Source organism: Salvelinus namaycush, chromosome 32 (genome assembly GCF_016432855.1).
Source record: "Salvelinus namaycush isolate Seneca chromosome 32, SaNama_1.0, whole genome shotgun sequence".
Classification (NCBI taxonomy): domain Eukaryota; kingdom Metazoa; phylum Chordata; class Actinopteri; order Salmoniformes; family Salmonidae; genus Salvelinus; species Salvelinus namaycush.
Genome location: NC_052338.1, coordinates 2,311,000 through 2,329,919, shown reverse-complemented (window position 1 = coordinate 2,329,919; position 18,920 = coordinate 2,311,000). Strand labels below are relative to the sequence as shown.

General features: G+C 43.9%; 1 protein-coding gene across 1 annotated transcript; it reads left to right on the top strand.

Annotated features, from left to right (window-relative positions):
* Positions 1-9,675: 9,675 nt before the first annotated feature.
* On the top strand, positions 9,676-13,770 carry dpm3 (dolichyl-phosphate mannosyltransferase subunit 3, regulatory). The gene is made up of 2 exons (XM_038972326.1): positions 9,676-9,727; positions 12,711-13,770. The coding sequence occupies exon 2, from the start codon at positions 12,764-12,766 to the stop codon at positions 13,040-13,042; it is 279 nt and encodes a 92-aa protein (XP_038828254.1). The 5' UTR covers positions 9,676-9,727; positions 12,711-12,763; the 3' UTR covers positions 13,043-13,770.
* The last annotated feature ends 5,150 nt before the right edge of the window (positions 13,771-18,920 follow it).

Genomic DNA, 18,920 nt, shown 5'->3' with positions numbered 1-18,920 from the left:
CAAGAGGTGGACATTGAGGAGGTCCATGGAGAAGACATGGAAGCCTGAGAGGAAGAGAACCAAAGTTTTAGTTTCTAGACTATCATTTTACAGATGTATGTTGAAAACGTTTTTGGGAGATGCGATGAATCATTGGGATCATTCAATATTCCCTTTATTTTGTTGTTCAGTGAAATCATTCCATGCGAAGAGTCAACTCATTTAATTAAAGTTAAATTCGTAACTAAATTGTTTTTTGTTTTTTTCTATTGGAAGAATTTAATCATTTGCAATTATGTCTACTGATGATAAGGTAAAATGTTTATGTTTCTGTCTCCATATGATATGGTAAATATATCCAATGCAAAAAACATCTACATTTAAATGGTAATAATATTAATTTGCATATATTTCCATTAATTCCCATATATTCCCGTTAATTCCCACGGAAAGTTTCCACCTCTGAATACTCTCCAAATTGTTCAACTTCATGATATGCCACTTCATGATATGCCACACCTGTCAGGTGAATGGATTACCTTGGCAAAGGAGAAATGCTCACTAACAGGGATGTAAAATTTGAGAGAAACATTTGTTGTCGATAGACAATTTTTGGGATCTTTTATTTCAGCTCATGAAACACAGGACCAACACATGTTGCATTTCTATTTCTGTTCAGTGTATACAGGGCATTCGGAAAGTATTCAAACCCCTTGACTTTTTCCACATTTCTGACCAATATTTGAGCAGTGTTTCACCTTGACCACTGGGAGGCAGTAGAACATTATCTATTCTAATAGTAAGCCTAATTCATACCTTGGGAGAATCTCAATTGTATTGCTGTGATACCTCATGTCCTCTCTCCTTGCCTCCTCAAAACCCATTGGATGAGAAAGTGAAAAGGGAGGGACCACTGACCTTCTCATCCAAGGGGTTTTAAGAAGAAGGCAACGAGAGAGGACGCGAGGAATCAAGGAAAGGCAATTGAGATTCTCCCCGTACTATATTATATTATATGTATTATATGTACTATGTACTGGGATAGACAGCAGTGATGAGGGAATGTAGCTCACTGTATCAACTATGCATAAAAACCATGGTACATAAAACTCACCCTGGCCTAACAAACAATCTTAGGGATTTAAAAAAACATTTTATATTATACTTTAGTGGTATACTTTAGCGTTGTGGAGGCATGGAGCCACCTGTTGGGAGATAATGACAATAGAGTCACTAGTCTGGTCCCTAATCTCTATGAACTATAGCAAATCCTCAGAATGACAATGATAGTCAAACGACTTGGCTAAAGCACACATACAGATCTTTAAACAAGCAATGCTGCTATCCCAGCCTCATAATATATACAATATGGTTTACATCTATAATGCTTTATTGTAGTTGAATGGAAGGAAAAATGTAGGTTTCCTTCTCAGTAGCCTGAATGCTGAAGATGGATGACGTTGTAGACTATACAGTACATTTTTTAACAAATTCCACATGTTTAAACAAAAAACACAATTCTGACTGTAAAATGCCGTATTTATGAAATAACACTTAACTGAAGTGAGAAATAATGTCGTCTTATGAATCATGTGAATAAAATGAACATCTGATATGTCATTAAACATCATTACACAATAATGAATACTGTAAGACTGTACAGAACATGTGAGAATGTTCAGCATATGGTCCCTATGTAGATGAGCGTGATGTAAATCCCTACATTTTTTACGAGACCTCGATATGAAAATCCACATATGTATTTAATTGGGTCTATGTTCAGGGGAACCAAAGGGTGGATGGGTTTGCTAGCTTCAGCCACCAAGGAGAAATAAAACCGACCAAAAAACTGTAGAAAGCCAACAGCACAATACAGAGGTTCTGAATTTCCTAATACATAGATAAAAGTCATCCTACGTGGCTTTATCTCTCTATCGCCGCATGATAGAGGGAGTGGAATTGGAATGTATTGTACTGTACCACTCCTCTCTCTTTCTCTCCTGCTTTCCCTCTCTCGCTCGTTGGCATTGCACCTCTCTTTTTTTATATTTAGTCTAAATCTGTAACAGATTGTGTTTAGACTGGCTGGAGGTATGCTGCCACAACACCACATGCAGGGGGACCACGTTATCCTCCCATTGAGCATTAAGCCCAGCATGGGCCTTCTTTTAAATACCTCAGAATAATTACCACCAATACTTCATCTCCATGGTCATTATTTAACATGTACTGTAACGAGAGGGGGGAGGTGGATGGGGGACTGGAAAAGGCATTTGACATTTTCTGATGAAGGCCTGGCTGGCTGTGAGATCAAATCTGGAAGAGCTGTACTGTAGCCTACCATCTTGAAAACCCACACTGCACATTCTGGTTGTTGAGGCTGGTAATGATCTTCTGTATACAAGATCCGTGTTAGTACACACTCTAAGACAATATAATTTGTAAGGCCCAGTGTACTAAATAATATCCATATAGCATGAGTTCCAGTCTGTTTGTGCTATCATGTCAACTCCCTGTCAGCAGCAATGGAATAGACAAGAGACAAGAGCACAAACAGATCTGTGACCAGGCTACTGTCTGTATACATGGTCCATATTTCAAGGTTTTTTGATGACCTGTCCTATACTGCACAGTTAAAGTCATCATTGGAGGCTCTCAGTGATACATATAGACAATGCCTTTTATGAACCAGTATAAATAGTAGCCTAACATCCCACCTACATGGCACTGACTGTTCCACTTTGGTTTGATTGCAATACAAAGGCTGTGAATGAATTGCAACCCAATCAGCACATGTTCCCACAAGTTACATAATAAAACTATTCTATTTATCTTCCTTTTCCCCTTTGGCATGCTGTAACATTCACATTACCCATTGTCCCAAATTATACTTTTTCATCCTGGACTTTAAACTCTAATTATAAAACCATTTTACACAAAAAATAGGCCTCTGGTTAAAACATTTATACTGTTTCTTTCATCCATCAGCAGCAGGAATATATTCCCGTCTGGCTGCCTTCATCAAATTGATAAGCTGAATTGAAGTGCGGGGGCGGGGGGCGGGGTCAATCAACTAAATGTTTGGTAAGAGGATTTGAGAAGTCATTGTGGGGTCATCTTCATTCACTATAATAAATTAGGGGTGACAGTAATACTAGACACAGCCCATATGGCCACATACTGTATCCTGGTGCACTACGGCCATGGGGGGGAGGGCATGGCTAATTCAATTACCATTTACACTCCCAAAAGCCACATCCATTTGGATTGTCTTTCAATATTTCCGTTTTCCCTATACAGACAAACTCTGCTTTTATTGTTACACAATGAAGATGAACTGGCAGAGTGAATGTGAACAGGCAAGCATAAAGGCTCAGTCATTGGTTTGCTGCTGCGGCTACAGTATATCCTTAACCCAGTTAGGGTAAACTATAGCTAAAGCTATTCCACCACTCACTTTGAAATGTGATGTTGACAATAAACTCTAGGGTTTCTCCATGCATCGTCGAGATCGGACAGCGGACAAAAACAAAGGGGGGAGGGGGGGTGTGCCTCTTTGTAAACCCTAACCCTAACCCTAACCCTCAGGAGGTTGAAAAGATTTGGCACGGCACCTCAGATCCTCAAAAAGTTCTACAGCTGCACAATAGAGAGCTAATTTGACTGGCTGCATCACCGATTGGTATGGCAACTGCACCGCCTTCAATCGCAAGGCTCTACAGAGGGTGGAGCAGAGGCCCAGGCAATCATTTTGGCCGAGCTCCCTGCCATCCAGGACCTCTATACCAGGCGGTGTCAGAGGAAGGCCCTGGAAAATTGTTAAAGACCACAGCCACAAAAGCCGTAGACTGTTCACTCTGCTACCACATGGCAAACAGTACCAAAGCACCAAGTCTGGGATCAAAAGCCACCTGAACATCTTTTACCCCTAAGCCATAAGACTGCTGAACAGTTAATCAAATCACTACCAAGACTATTTACATTGACCCTTATTTGCAGTGACTCTTACACTCTCTGCACACTCACTGGACTCTACCCACACACTCACACATACTTACACGGCAACATACACACACTCACGCTCACAAAACACACAGACATGCATATTGACGCCACACACACACTCTTCACATACACTGCTGCTTCTCTGTTTATTATCTATCCTAATTGCCTAGTCATGTTTTACCCCTACCTACTGTACATCTACATACAGTATTACCTCAACTACCTGATACAGATGCACATTGACTCGGTGCGCATACTCCTTGTATATAGCCTCCTTAATTTTTATTTATTGTGTTACTATTTTTCTACTTGCCATTTTCCTTACTTTTTAACTTTGCATTGTTGTCAAAGGGCTCGTAAGCATTTCACAGTAAAGTCTACACCTTTGGTATTCGGCGCATGTGACAAATACCATTTGATTTGGTTTTGATTTTACAATAATGCTGACTTAAACTGTGGCATCAACCTCAAAGACTTAAATCAAGTGTATAGGAGGAATCCAACACATTTCAAAACCCCTCACCGGTCTATGGTACAAAGATCTCCATCTTTAACTATTCTTCATACTGAATTGCAATCTGGAAAGAAATCTCTTAGTGAACCTCAAGTGCATGTGGTGAAACTGGGTCCCATTCTATAATGTATTTATCAAACTAAACATTAACGTAAAGCCTTTGTGGCCCTCTGGTGTAACTTTAAGGCTGGTGCAACTTCAGCTATTCTGGAATAGCATCTGGAAAGAGTAATGATATAGTGTTATTTCGATTGAGCTTTACATCCTGTCACAGATCTATGCGGCAGGGCTTTCCCTTCCATGGTCAAACACACTGTACTGACTGGAACCTCAACCAACAGCCCCAGAGCTGTTAAAATTCCAGGTCCCTGAAAAGTGAAAGTCGAGGCAAATCCGAGTGTCAACAGGGGGTTTGTAAACCACACGTTTCCTGGACCGCTCTGTCAGCAGCAGCTGTGCACTTCAAAATCCTAACGGTGTATAGCCACCGGGAGACACACAGAACACGCACCCCGAGAGATGGACAGAGTGGGAGAAAGGAGAGAAAGGATCAGGGGAGAGACAGGCAGTGAGGGAGGGAAAGACAGAGAAGACTGAAGAGAAGTATAGAGAAGGTTTAGACAGCCCAGGGAGGAGGGGGTAGTTAAAACAGTTGACCTGTGAGAATAAAAAAAACAGTCTGAGCTGTCTCTTTAAAGTCTGGAACTGTTGGCCCTATCTGTTACAGTGTCAACACTTAACCCTCTCCAAACGCTCCCCAGGTTCACAGGTCAGAGGTTGGCAGGTGCCTGAGGGGGCTCTGGGGTTGAGGGTCCAGGGGTCAGATTTCTGTGGAGAGCACAATATCCCCAGTGTCCAGACTAAAGCCATCGACAGGCAGGTCATCAGAGTCCAGCAGTCCAGTCCAATCAGCCCCATAATGATTGATATGCATGCACACACACACACACACACACACACACACACACACACACACACACACACACACACACACACACACACACACACACACACACACACACACACACACACACACACACACACACACACACACACACACACACACACACACACACACACACACACACACACACACACACACACACACACACCTAGAGCAGGTAACTGTACATCACATCAGCCTACAGGATGGCGGGCAGGGAGGCGAATTCTGGGCCTTTCTTCCGTCACAGCAGCAGCTGAAACAGGTGTGTTTTGACTTAGGGCAGCGAGGGCACACAAGTGCAATGCCATCCTCATATAGTTTTCATAGGACACACTGACTGACTACACACATAGCCACACGCTCACCTCACACCCCAGTTGCATCTTCTTCCCTTAGCAGGAACACTAATTATATGCAGAATATCCACACGTACACACAAGCACGCACATGCACACACACACACACCGACACACTCTTAGTCACCCTGGGTACACAAACACTCATTACAACCATCTCATGGCTACATAACACACAACGGACTAGGTCTCAGACTCAGGAAACAGAGGGTTCCTGTTAGTTCGCCAAGCTCTATTGTTACCCTGGCTGACTCTCTCCTATACTGTATACACTCTCAGCTCAGTGAGTCTCTCTCTCCCCTTCTCCCTGTTGCTCTTTGTGTTACTCAGAATTATATTCTGAGTTATATACTGTACGTCAATATTTATCAATACAAAATGTTCAATATGTCCTTTGTTCTTTTAGACCACAATCTCTTATCTGAACCTCTCACTTGACTGATATTGACCTAACCACACACACATACAACATAAATCTCTAAAACAAATGTTTCAGCTTTATCTCTCTCTCTGGAGTCATGAGTCACTTCTCCTCTTTCCTGACTTAATGATACAGTACCTTCTTTTTCAACTCAATCTTTCTTTCTCTCCTCTGTTCCTTCTATTCCCTCCAAGCTGTAACTTCACACTGTTGGAAGCAGGATTTCTGTTTGCACGTGGGAGGTGGTTGGAGGTGTTGGGGGATTGAAGAAAAGTCTGGATGAGCATCTGGATTTAATGCACCATTCAGGTCATCAATTGTTCAACCTGCACCTGCAAATTCCCTTCCTTTCAACCGCATCCCTTCTCAACCCCTCTCCTCTCCTCTCCTCTCCTCTCCTCTCCTCTCCTCTCCTCTCCTCTCCTCTCCTCTCCTCTCCTCTCCTCTCCTCTCCTCTCCTCTCCTCTCCTCTCCTCTCCTCTCCTCTCCTCTCCTCTCCTCTCCTCTCCTCTCCTCTCCTCTCCTCTCCTCTCCTCTCTCTCTTCTCTTCTCTTCTCTTCTCTTCTCTTCTCTTCTCCTCTCCTCTCCTCTCCTCTCCTCTCCTCTCCACACCCCAGACCCAATCCCCCCTGTTTTCTCTCCCACTTCATCCCCCCTCTCTCCCTCCCAATCGCTCTCTCTTTTACCTCTCTCCCCACTGCCTCTCTCCCTCCCAGTCACTCCCCACTGGCTCTCCCTGTGCCTCTTCCCTCCCCCAGACAGGCTGTTGTGCTGTGTCTGCCAGGCCCTCTCTGCTGGAGCACAGGTTTCCTGAGGAACAGGAACAGGAGCTGGCAGAGAAACACACTGAGAAACGCCAGCATGGCCGTTCCCACTGAGACTCACACACGCACACTGGCGTAGCATTGACAACTACACTACACATCACAGAAACACAACACACATTCGTACACAAAGGCAGATACATGTACGCAGGTAGATGCAAGCACATGTACGCACACACTATTGCAAATGTATTAGCAGAGGGATACTCACATTCACTGTATGTAATAAATATGATTTGACAATTGCAGTTATATATACTCAGGCTCAGTACTCAACATACAATCACAGTCAAATACGCACCAGATGTTTGTGTAGGGTAGGCCTATATGAGTAGCGTATGTGTGTGTTAAAAGATATACTATATTTTTGTGTATGTTAGTAGAATGTGTGTATCTTACACTCGTACGCATGTGTAAACCCTGTATAAACAGAAAGAGCAACATGTGCCGTCACACCGTCACTCACACATTTAACAGTGACACACACAAACACCAACGTCCCAAGAAGAACTCTCCATTTTCCTCAGTGAATGATGTTTATGTCTCAGTGGCTCTTCGGTGTCTCCCTTGCCCTCCCTAAGTGAATTATGTTGATGTCTCTCTGGCTCCTAAGTAGACACTAAAGAGGGCCGTGAATGAACGGATGTGACCCTTGGCACATCCCACCGTACCTTCTCTGCTATGCAATCTGGTTTCCGAGCTGGTCATGGGTGCACCTCAGCCACGCTCAAGGTCCTAAACGATATCATAACCGCCATCGGTAAAAGACAATACTGTGCAGCCGTATTCATCGACCTGGCCAAGGTTTTCGACTCTGTCAATCACCACATTCTTATCGGCAGACTCAATAGCCTTGGCTTCTCAAATGACTGCCTCGCCTGATTCACCAACTACTTCTCTTCCCCACAGAGTTCAGTGTGTCAAATCGGAGGGCCTGTTGTCCGGACCTCTGGCAGTCTCTATGGGGGTGCTACTGGGTTCAATTCTCGAGCCGACTCTTTTCTCTGCATACATCAATGATGTCGCTCTTGCTGCTGGTGATTCTCGGATCCACCTCTACGCAGACGACACCATTTTGTATACTTCTGGCCCTTCTTTGGACACTGTGTTAACTTACCTTCAGACGAGCTTCAATGCCATACTACTCTCCTTCCGTGGCCTCCAACTGCTTTTAAATGCAAGTAAAACTAAACGCATGCTCTTCAACCGAACGCTGCCCGCACCTGCCTGCCCGTCCAGCATCACTACTCTGGATGGTTCTGACTTAGAATATGTGGACAATTACAAATACCTAGGTGTCTGGTTAGACTGTAAACTCTCCTTCCAGACTCACATTATTAAGCATCTCCAATCCAAAATTAAATCTAGAATTGGCTTCCTATTTCGCAACATAAAATCCTTCACTCATGCTGCCAAACATACCCTTGGAAAACTGACCATCCTACCGATCCTTGACTTCAGCGATGTCATTTACAAAATAGCCTCCAACACTCTACTCAACAAATTGGATGCAGTCTATCACAGTGCCATCCGTTTTGTCACCAAAGCCCCATATACTACCCACCACTGCGACCTGTATGCTCTCGTTGTCTGGTCCTCGCTAAATATTCGTCGCCAAACCCACTGGCTCCAGGTCATCTATAAGTCTTTGCTAGGTAAAGCCCCGCCTTATCTCAGCTCACTGGTCACCATAGCAGCACCCACCCATAGCACGCACTCCAGCAGGTATATTTCACTGGTCACCCCCAAAGCCTATTCCTCCTTTGGCCGCCTTTCCTTCCAGTTCTCTACTGCCAATGACTGGAACGAATTGCAAAAATCACTGAAGCCTCATATCTCCCTCACTAACTTTAAACATCAGCTGTCAGAGCAGCTCACAGATCATTGCACCTGTACATAGCCCATCTGTAAATAGCCCATCCAACTACCTCATCCCCATATTGTTATTTTTTTTTGTTGCTTCTTTGCACCCCAGTATCTCTACTTGCACATTCATCTTCTGCACATCTATCACTCCAGTGTTTGATTGCTAAATTGTAATTACTTCGCCACTACGGCCTTACCTCCTTAATCTTACCTCATTTGCACACACTGTATATAGATTTTTTCCATTGTGTTATTGACTGTACGTTTGTTTATTCCATGTGTAACTGTGTTGTTGTTTGTGTCGCACTGCTTTGCTTTATCTTGGCCAGGTCACAGTTTTAAATGAGAACGTGTTCTCAACAGGCCTACCTGTTTAAATAAAGGTGACATAAATAAAATAAATAAAAAACATAAAGAGACATTGAATTAATGACGCCGTCTGTGCCACTGAGCGCATGTAACCTTTGTTGGTCCCGTTTTAACTTGGTATGTCATTACCATCACATAGGATGAGACCAAGGTTGTGAATGACAATATTTGAAAATTAATTTCTACATTTAGAGCAGTGGACATATGTTTGCTTAAAGAAACAATTAGAGGTACTTTGAGTAATCTGTTTCCAATATGTTTTACATATCCTAGGACCATTAAAAACAGATTTGCTTTTCATGTCTGAGTATTTCTAAAGAAATGTGTCACTTGTTGGACACTGCTTGTAGTCCCTTCAATCTCTCTGACACTCCATATCCCATAAGTCCCTATTTACTTATGACGTCATTTCTCTGCGCTTAGTGGTGAGTTGGCTTTAGGAAGAAGGTAAGAACACGTATTAATATTTAACGATGTATATTTGTATTTTTAAGTCAATTTTCAAATGTATTTAGCTAGGTCAAATACTACATGTACCGCAAATTCGACGTTGAATAGATGCCCTTTTGTCGCTAGTTTGTTGTGTAGCATTGGAACCTAAACTGGCTAACGTTAGCTACAGAGCTAGCTAGCTAAATACTCTGTTCTCTCTAGTCTAGTAAAAACTCACATATCGCAAAATAGTTGTCATATAGGCCAACTAACTGAAGCTATTCCTCTTTTCATATAGCTGTAGCTATGTGATGTCGCCAGTTTCTACTGCGACAGAGTTGTGACCTGTTGAGTTAGGGTAGCTTGTTAGCTACCTTATTTGCAGTCTTGGCAACAAATAGCCTAGCCTAGAACCAGGATCAGGGCAGAAGAAGAGACGATGAATATGACGGGTCTCCATTCATTGTCCGACTGGACAGTTCTGCAAGCGTTATAATTAAGCAATAAGGATCAAGGGTGTGTGGTACATGCCTAATATACCATGGCTTGTGGGTTGTGGGTTCGATTCCCACGGGGGACCAGTACAAAAAAAAGTAGGAATGTATGTACTTGTAAGTCGCTCTGGATAAGAGCGTCTGCTAAATGACTTAAATGTAAATGTAATGGCTAAGGGCTGCTCTTACGCCAGACGTAACGCGGATTTCCTGCATATAGCTATGGTATATTGGCAATATTGCTATTATAAACTGGTTACCAACGTAATTAGAGCAGTACAAATAAATGTTTTGTCATTGGCTTTCAGCCAATCAGCATCCAGTTCTCGAACCACTGAGTTTATAATGTCAAAATACGTTCATTACCAAATATGGAGATTCCCTGAGCAACTATTGTCTGTATTTAACTAGGCAAGTCAGTTAAGAGCAAATTATTATTTACAATGACGGCCTAACCCAGGCAAACCCGGATGACGCTGGGCCAATTGTGCGCAGGAACCAGGTACTGCACTGGGATGCAGTGTCTTAGACCACTGCGCCACTCAGGAGCCCGAATCTACTGACGTCCCGCACAGTATGTACTTCAATAACAGTTTGAAATAAAAATGTATTTTCTGGAATGAATCTATACTCAAAGAAAATATAAACGCAACAATTCCATAGATTTTTACTGAGTTACAGTTCATGAGGAAATCAGTCAATAGAGCTATGCATCTGTTGGTCACATACCTTTAAAAATGGGCCTCACAATAGGCCTCAGGATCTCATCATGGTATTTTGGTGCATTCAAATTGCCATTGATAAAGTGCCATTGTGTTTGTTGTCTGTAATTTATGCCTGCCCATACCATAACCCCACCGCCACCATAGGGCACTCAGTGCATCACTGACATCCAGGTCATAGACTGCATGCATCTGCTACTGCATGGCAAGCGGTACCGGAGAGCCAAGTCTAGGACCAAAAGGCTCCTTAACTGCTTCTACCCCCAAGCCATAAGACTGCGGAAAAATGTATCAAATGGCCACCCGGGCTATTTACATTAACCCCCCCCCCCCCCCCTTTGTTTTTACACTGCTGCATTCGCTGTTTATTATCTATGCATAGTCACTTTACAAATTACCTCGACTAACCTGTACCCCCGCATATTGACTCGGTACCGGTACCCCCTGAATATAGCCTCATTATTGTACATTTTTGGTGTTACTATTTTTTACTTTAATTTATTTAGTAAATATTTTCTTAACTCTATTTCTTGATCTGTTGGTTAAGGGCTTGGCATGTCACAGTAAGGTTTACACCAGTTGTATTCGGCGCATGTGACAAATTTGATTTGAGTTGCCAACGTTGACATCAACAAACCGTTCACCCACACGATGCCATACACGTGACCTCAGGTTGTGAGGCCGGATGGACATGCTGCCAAATTTTCTAAAACGTCGTTGAAGGCGGGTTATGGTACATTCAATTCACTGGAAACAGCTCTGGTGGACATCCCTGCAGTCAACATGCCAATTGCACGCTCCCTCAACTTGCGACATCTGTGGCATTGTGTTGTGACAAAACTGCACATTTTAGAGTGGCCTTGAAAACAGGAACAGATTGTCTTCGCAAATATTGAAATTAAGTCAGTTAGCTTTGTAAATAAATATATATTTTTGTTTTGTATTCAGCAGATTTCATTTAGAAAACCCCCATTTTCACACACGAACCTGCAGCCACTAGTTAGCGTGTCAGTTGACGTTCGAAGTTGGTGACGTTGTGCCGCGAAGCAGCGCCACAGAGTTCTGAGCAGTGACCACTTTTTGATCATGCCAATGATGACATTCTATTCACTCTAAATATGCTAAATTCTCAGAGTAAATCATCTAACTTTTGAACCATATATAGTAGGACATGGGGTTTGGACTGTTTTTCTGACAATTCTCTATTGAGTGGACATATTTCTATAAACTTTGAATGAATTAATCATTTTATGTGTGAACACCCTACAATTGGTTAAAAACTTTTTCAGTTGCTTGTAAAACTTTTTGGGAAGTACGTACCGAGCGGGACGGCAATAAATAACAATAGTTGCTCAGCAAAACTCCATATTCTGTGAGTAAGAAACGTATTTTGACATTATAACGCTTGCAGAGCTGTCTAATGGGAAAATGTAATGGTAGCTAACTGGGCTAGAGAGGAGACTTGTCATATTCATTGTCTCCGCCTTTGCTCAGATGCTTGTTCAGCCTAGCCCAGAGCATACACATAATTTTGGCTACAGTTGTTTTGTAACAGTGTTTTGCCAACACTGCTGAACATGACTGTAGAACATATCTAAAGATGCAGATAGCTAGGGAGAATTTGAGATTGATATGATTAAGATGCATGTATTTTTTTCTTGCTGATATATCCATTAAATCAGGATAAGGGCAGTCACTGGACTGCATTGAATAAATTAGTTAGTAAAGCGCTCAAGATCTGAGTTTTCTTTTCAACTCTAAGTTACTCTTTTCCTATCTCAGGCTTATTGACATCTGGTCTCCTGGCCCTGAAGTTTCCCATCATCTTGCTGACCATGACCAAGCTTCTGGAGTGGGTGTTTGGCGTCTCGGTAATAGGCGCAGCATGGGCTCTCGTGACTTTTGACCTTCTGAACTTGAGGCTCCCAGAGGCCTACAAGGAGGTGGCCTGGCCCATGCCTGTGTATCTGCTGGTGGTGTTCGGCTGCTACTCCCTGGCTACTGTGGGATACAGGGTGGCCACCTTCAACGACTGTGAGGAGGCATCCAAAGAACTACAGGATCAGATCAAGGAGGCCAAGGAGGACCTGAGGATAAAAGGCTTGAAGATGTGAAAAGTACAGACTATAGAGACTCTTGAGAGACTATGCGATAGACACCACAATGACAGACTTGGACTCCTATACAACTCAAAGTTCTTATCATGGACCATATTATTTTATTTCGTACAATGTCCATAGTGGATAAAGTCTTAGTCAAAGCAGTTCTTGCTTAGTTACATACACCATTGAATGCTGTTGTCCCTATTCTGTATTCATGATTCACCCTATACAGATGCCTAGTCAATCGGCTGACTCATCCATCATCCAAAACCGACCGCTATCAGAACCAGTTTCAACCAATAACATCAAGGGAAACGGAGAACAACAACAGCATATCAACAACACATCAAATGTTTGTACTGTTACATCACTAGTGCTTGTACTATTACGTCAACCCTATAAAGGGCACTTTGTGCACTGTTAAGGTAATAGACGAGACCCTGTAGCACATGCAGCACAGTCAAATCACTGTTCTGTGGCCAAATGTAGTTCATTGTGAAATGCCTACTAATAAAACTCAAGGGTCATGCTGATACAGAACGGGACTAGGATTAGTTTCCACCCAACGATTGTCAAACACTTGTATACTGTCTAGCTAATTGAGTAGTGTGTCTGGAGATTCAGCTGTTGATCGCGCCAGCTAGTTTTTGTGTTTGAGAAGTGCACATTCCATTGAGATGTTTCTGACTTGTGTCCTGAGGCAGTTGTGACTTAATAAAGACTGACACATTTTTCCCAAAGCTCTGTGTGTGTGTGTGTTGTGCGTGTGTATATCTCTCAACATATGGCCTTGGCTTAGGGGCTTCTTTACTTCAACCACAGAATGAATGCTCTGTACTGTTCTATGGAATGGTCTTATATAATATTTGTATATTTGGCAACATAAAAATACATACTGTTGTTTCCCTTTAGACTCAGTTTCAGACAGTGCTTGATTTGGGCAGGACCTTGCCGGAGCTGAGTACCGGAACCTAAGTATTTGCTCCAAAGTATTGTGGAGCTCCTGCACTTAAATACACTATATATCCAAAGGTGTATAAAAAGCTTGTAGCATGTAAAAATTGCCTGTCCTCGGTTGCAACATTCACTACCGAGTTCCAACTGCCTCTGGAGGCAAGGGTCAGCACAAGACCTGTTCGTCAGGAGCTTCATGAAATGGTGGAGCAGCCGCAGACAAACCTAAGATCACCATGCACAATGCCAAGTGTCGGCTGGAGTGGTGTAAAGCTTGCCGCCATTGGACTCTGGAGCAGTGGAAATCCGTTCTCAGGAGTGATGAATCACACTTCACCATCTGGCAGTCCGTCGGACGAATCTCGGTTTGGCGGATGCCAGTAGAACGTTACCTGCCCCAATGTGTAGTGCCAACTGTAAGGTTTGGTGGAGGAGGAATAATGGTCTGGGGATGTTTTTCATGGTTTGGGCCCCTTAGTTCCAGTGAAGGTGTATCTAAACGCTACAGCATCAATGACATTCTATACGATTCTGTGCTTCCAACTTTGTGGCAACAGTTTGGGGAAGGCCCTTTCCTGTTTCAGCATGACAATGCCCCCATGCACAAAGCGAGGTCTATACAGAAATGGTTGGTCGAGATCAGTGTGGAAGAACTTGGCTGGCCTGCACAATGCCCTGACCTCAACCCCATTGAACACCTTTGTGATGAATTGGGATGCTGACTGCGAGCCAGGCCTAATCGCCCAACATCAGTGTACAACCTCACTAATGCTCTTGTGGCTGAATGGAAGCAAGTCCCCCGCAGCAATGTTCCAACATCTAGTGGAAAGCCTTCCCAGAAGAGTGGAGGCTGTTAAAGCAGCAAAGGGGGGACAAACTCCATATCAATGACAATGATTTTGGAATGTGATGTTTGATGAGCAGGTGTCCACATACTTTTGGTCATGTAGTGTATAAACAGTACAAGCACCCAAAAAGAGTACCGGAACCTTTTTCAGTCCAAGTCAAGCACTGCTTTCAGCTGCCCAGTGACACAAGCCTAGCAGACGGGCCAAACTACTTCTATGCTCGCTTCGCGGCAAATAACACTGAAACATGCATGAGAGCATCAGCAGTACAGGATGACTGTGTGATCACGCTCTCCGCAGCCGATGTAAGGCCTTTAAACAGGTCAACATTCACAAGGCTAAATGGATTACCAAGACGTATACTCCGAGTATGCACAGACCAACTGGCAAGTGTCTTCACTGACACTTTCAACCTCTCCCTGTTCCGAGTCTGTAATAGCAACATGTTTCAAGCAGACCACCATAGTCCCTGTGCCCAATAACACTAAGGTAACCTGCCTAAATGACTACCAACCCGTAGCACTCACGTCTGTAGCCATGAAGTGCTCACATATAAACCATTATCCCAGAAACCCTAGACCCACCTAATTTGCATACCGCCCCAACAGATCCACAGATGATGCAATCTCTATTGCACTCAACACTTCCCTTTCCCACCTGGACAAAAGGAACCCCTATGTGAGAATATTATTCATTGACTACAACTCAGCGTTCAACACCATAGTGCCCTCAAAGCTCATCACTAAGCTGAGGACCCTGGGACTAAACACCTCCCTCTGCAACTGGATCCTGGACTTCCTGACAGGCAGCCCCCAGGTGGTAAGGGAAGGTAACAACACATCCGCCACGCTGATCCTTAACACGGGGCCCCTCAGGGGTGTGTGCTCAGTCCCTTCCTGTACTCCCTGTTCACTCATGACTGCACGGCCAGGCACAACTCCGACATCATCATTAAGTTTGCCGATGAAGAAACAGTGATAGGCCTGAACACTGACAACGACGAGACCGCCTATAGGGAGAAGGTCAGAGACCTGGCCGTGTGGTGCCAGGACAACAACCTCTCCCCCAACGTGATCAAGACAAATGAGATGATTGTGGAATACAGGAAAAGGAGGACCGAGCCTGCCCCCCATTCTCATCGACGGGGCTGTAGTGGAGCAGGTTGAGAGCTTCAAGTTCCTTTGCGTCCACATCACCAACAAACTAACATAGTCCAAGCACACCAAGACAGTCGGGAAGAGGGCACAACAAAACCTATTCCCCCCTAGAAGACTGAAAAGATTTGGCATGGGTCCTCAGATCCTCAAAAGGTTCTACAGCTGCACCATCGAGAGCATCCTGACGGGTTGCATCACTGCCTGGTATGGCAACTGCTCGGCCTCCGACCGCAAGGCACTACTAAGGGTAATGCGTACGGCCTAGTACATCACTTTGGCCAAGCTTCCTGCCATCCAGGACCTCTATACCAGGCAGTGTCAGAGGAAGGCCCAAAAGATTGTCATAGACTCCAGTCACCCTAGTCATAGACTGTTCTCTCTGCTACCTCACAGCAAGCGGTACCGGAGCGCCAAGTCTAGTTCCAAGAGGCTTCTAAACAGCTTCTACTGCCAAGCCATAAGACTCCTGAACATCTCATCAAATGGCTACCCAGACTACTTGCATTGCCACTCCCCTCTCCCCCTCTTTTATGCTGCTGCTACTCTCTGTTATTATTAATGCATAGTCACTTTAATACCTACGGGTATATATTACCTCAATTACCTTGTCTAACCAGTGTCCTCGCACATTGACTCTGTACCGGTACCCACTGTATATAGCCTCGCTATTGTTATTTTACTGCTGCTCTTTAATTATTTGTTACTTTATTTCTTATTTTTGTAGGTATTTTTCTTAAATCTGCATTGTTGGTTAAGAGCTTGTAAGTAAGCATTTCAATAAGGTCTACACCTGTTGTATTCAGCGCATGTGACAAATAAGATTTGACTTGAAATAAATAGGCGAAAATATATAGCTCTGAACTAATCGGATGTTTTTGGCATCAAGTGTCTCTTTCTCGTCAGCCTAAAATGGCTGCCTATGCTCATTTTCAGTGACCCCTGCTGTGCACAAACAAAGCACAATCTGAGCAAAGGCATCATTAAAGGGTTTAAAGCCCTCTTATGACTTCAGAACGAATGCAAACGAACTGGCAGTTTTTCAACCAACGTGTTCCATGTGCCTGATTTGGCACGGGATCAGGCTCTGCCTTGCCACCCCCCATGGATCTGTTGCAAGCTGTTGACTGAGCGCTGACTGGCTCGATGATGAAAAGGAACCTGTGATACACCACAGAAAAACAGACCTCTAGTCTGGCAGATTTGCACTTTCCACTCATAACCACATGCATGCGTAACTTTGACTTCATCTGTTTTCTTTTTCATCTGTTTGTCTTTATCTCCAAGATGATCCAACTTTGGTTGTTAGCTTGTATGCTGACACAAACCTTCGCCTAATACATCAAAAGATCCTTGTTGATGTCAATGTTTTGCATCAGACAATCAAAAAAGGTCAACAGAACTCTAGACTAAAGCACTAACTTCCATTTTGGCTTTAATACCAAATCTTCAAAAATGACATTGCCTTCAACACAGTTTGAGTATGTTTATGGTTTAGCGATAAATCTGCAATCTAATGTAGCCTAGAGCCAGTAATACACAAAGCTCTCCCGTTAGAAATAACCTTTCCACTACTAGAGCTCTTCGTTAAGTCTCCTTGCATTTTGCTTACGATGCACGTGAGAGGATTACCATTAGTGTTATTGCTGTGTGTTGGGCAAAAGGCTATTCGCAAGAGGGAAGCTTTTGATTTAGTACAGTACTGTAACTTGAAACGCAGAGCCAAATCCATAATAATGATCGCATAATAATGGAAAGTCTCTACCAGCCGGCCCACTGATGAGGCTGACATGCTGTCCAGACCGCTAGCGCACATGTTGATGTTGTCCACACACACCAGACACGCAGGTTGAAATATCAAAACGAACTCTGAACCAACGAAACTCAGCAAAAAAAGAAACGTCCTCTCACTGTCAACTGCGTTTATTTTCAGCAAACTTGACGTGTAAATATTTATATGAACATAAGATTCAACAACTGAGACATAAACTGAACAAGTTCCACAGATATGTGACTAACAGAAATGGACTAATGTGTCCCTGAACAAAGGGGGGGTCAAAATCAAAAGTAACAGTCAGTATCTGGTGTGGCCACCAGCTGCATTAAGTACTGCAGTGCATCTCCTCCTCATGGACTGCACCAGATTTGCCAGTTCTTGCTGTGAGATGTTACCCCACTCTTCCACCAAGGCACCTGCAAGTTCCCGGACATTTCTGGGGGGAATGGCCCTAGCCCTCACCCTCCGATCCAACAGCTCCAGACGTGCTCAATGGGCTTAAGATCCGGGCTCTTCGCTGGCCATGGCAGAACACTGACATTCCTAACTTGTAGGAAATCACGCACAGAACGAGCAGTATGGCTGGTGGCATTGTCATGCTGGATGAGCCTGCAGGAAGGGTACCACATGAGGGAGGAGGATGTCTTCCCTGTAACGCACAGCGTTGAGATTGCCTGCAATGACAACAAGCTCAGTCCCATGATGCTGTGACACACCGCCCCAGACTATGACGGACCCTCCACCTCCAAATCGATCCCGCTCCAGAGTACAGGCCTCGGTGTAACGCTCAGTCCTTCGACGATAAACGTGAATCCGACCATCACCCCTGGTGAGACAAAACAGCTACTCGTCAGTGAAGAGCACTTTTTGCCAGTCCTGTCTGGTCCAGCGACGGTGAGTTTGTGCCCATAGGTGATGTTGTTGCCGGTGATGTCTGGTGAGGACCTGCCTTACAACAGGTCTACAAGCCCTCAGTCCAGCCTCTCTCAGCCTATTGCGTACAGTCTGAGCACTGATGGAGGGATTGTGCGTTCCTGGTGTAACTCGGGCAGTTGTTACCATCCTGTACCTGTCCTACAAGTGTGATGTTCGGATGTTCCGGTCCTGTGCAGATGGTGTTGCACGTGGTCTGCCACTGTGAGGACGATCAGCTGTCT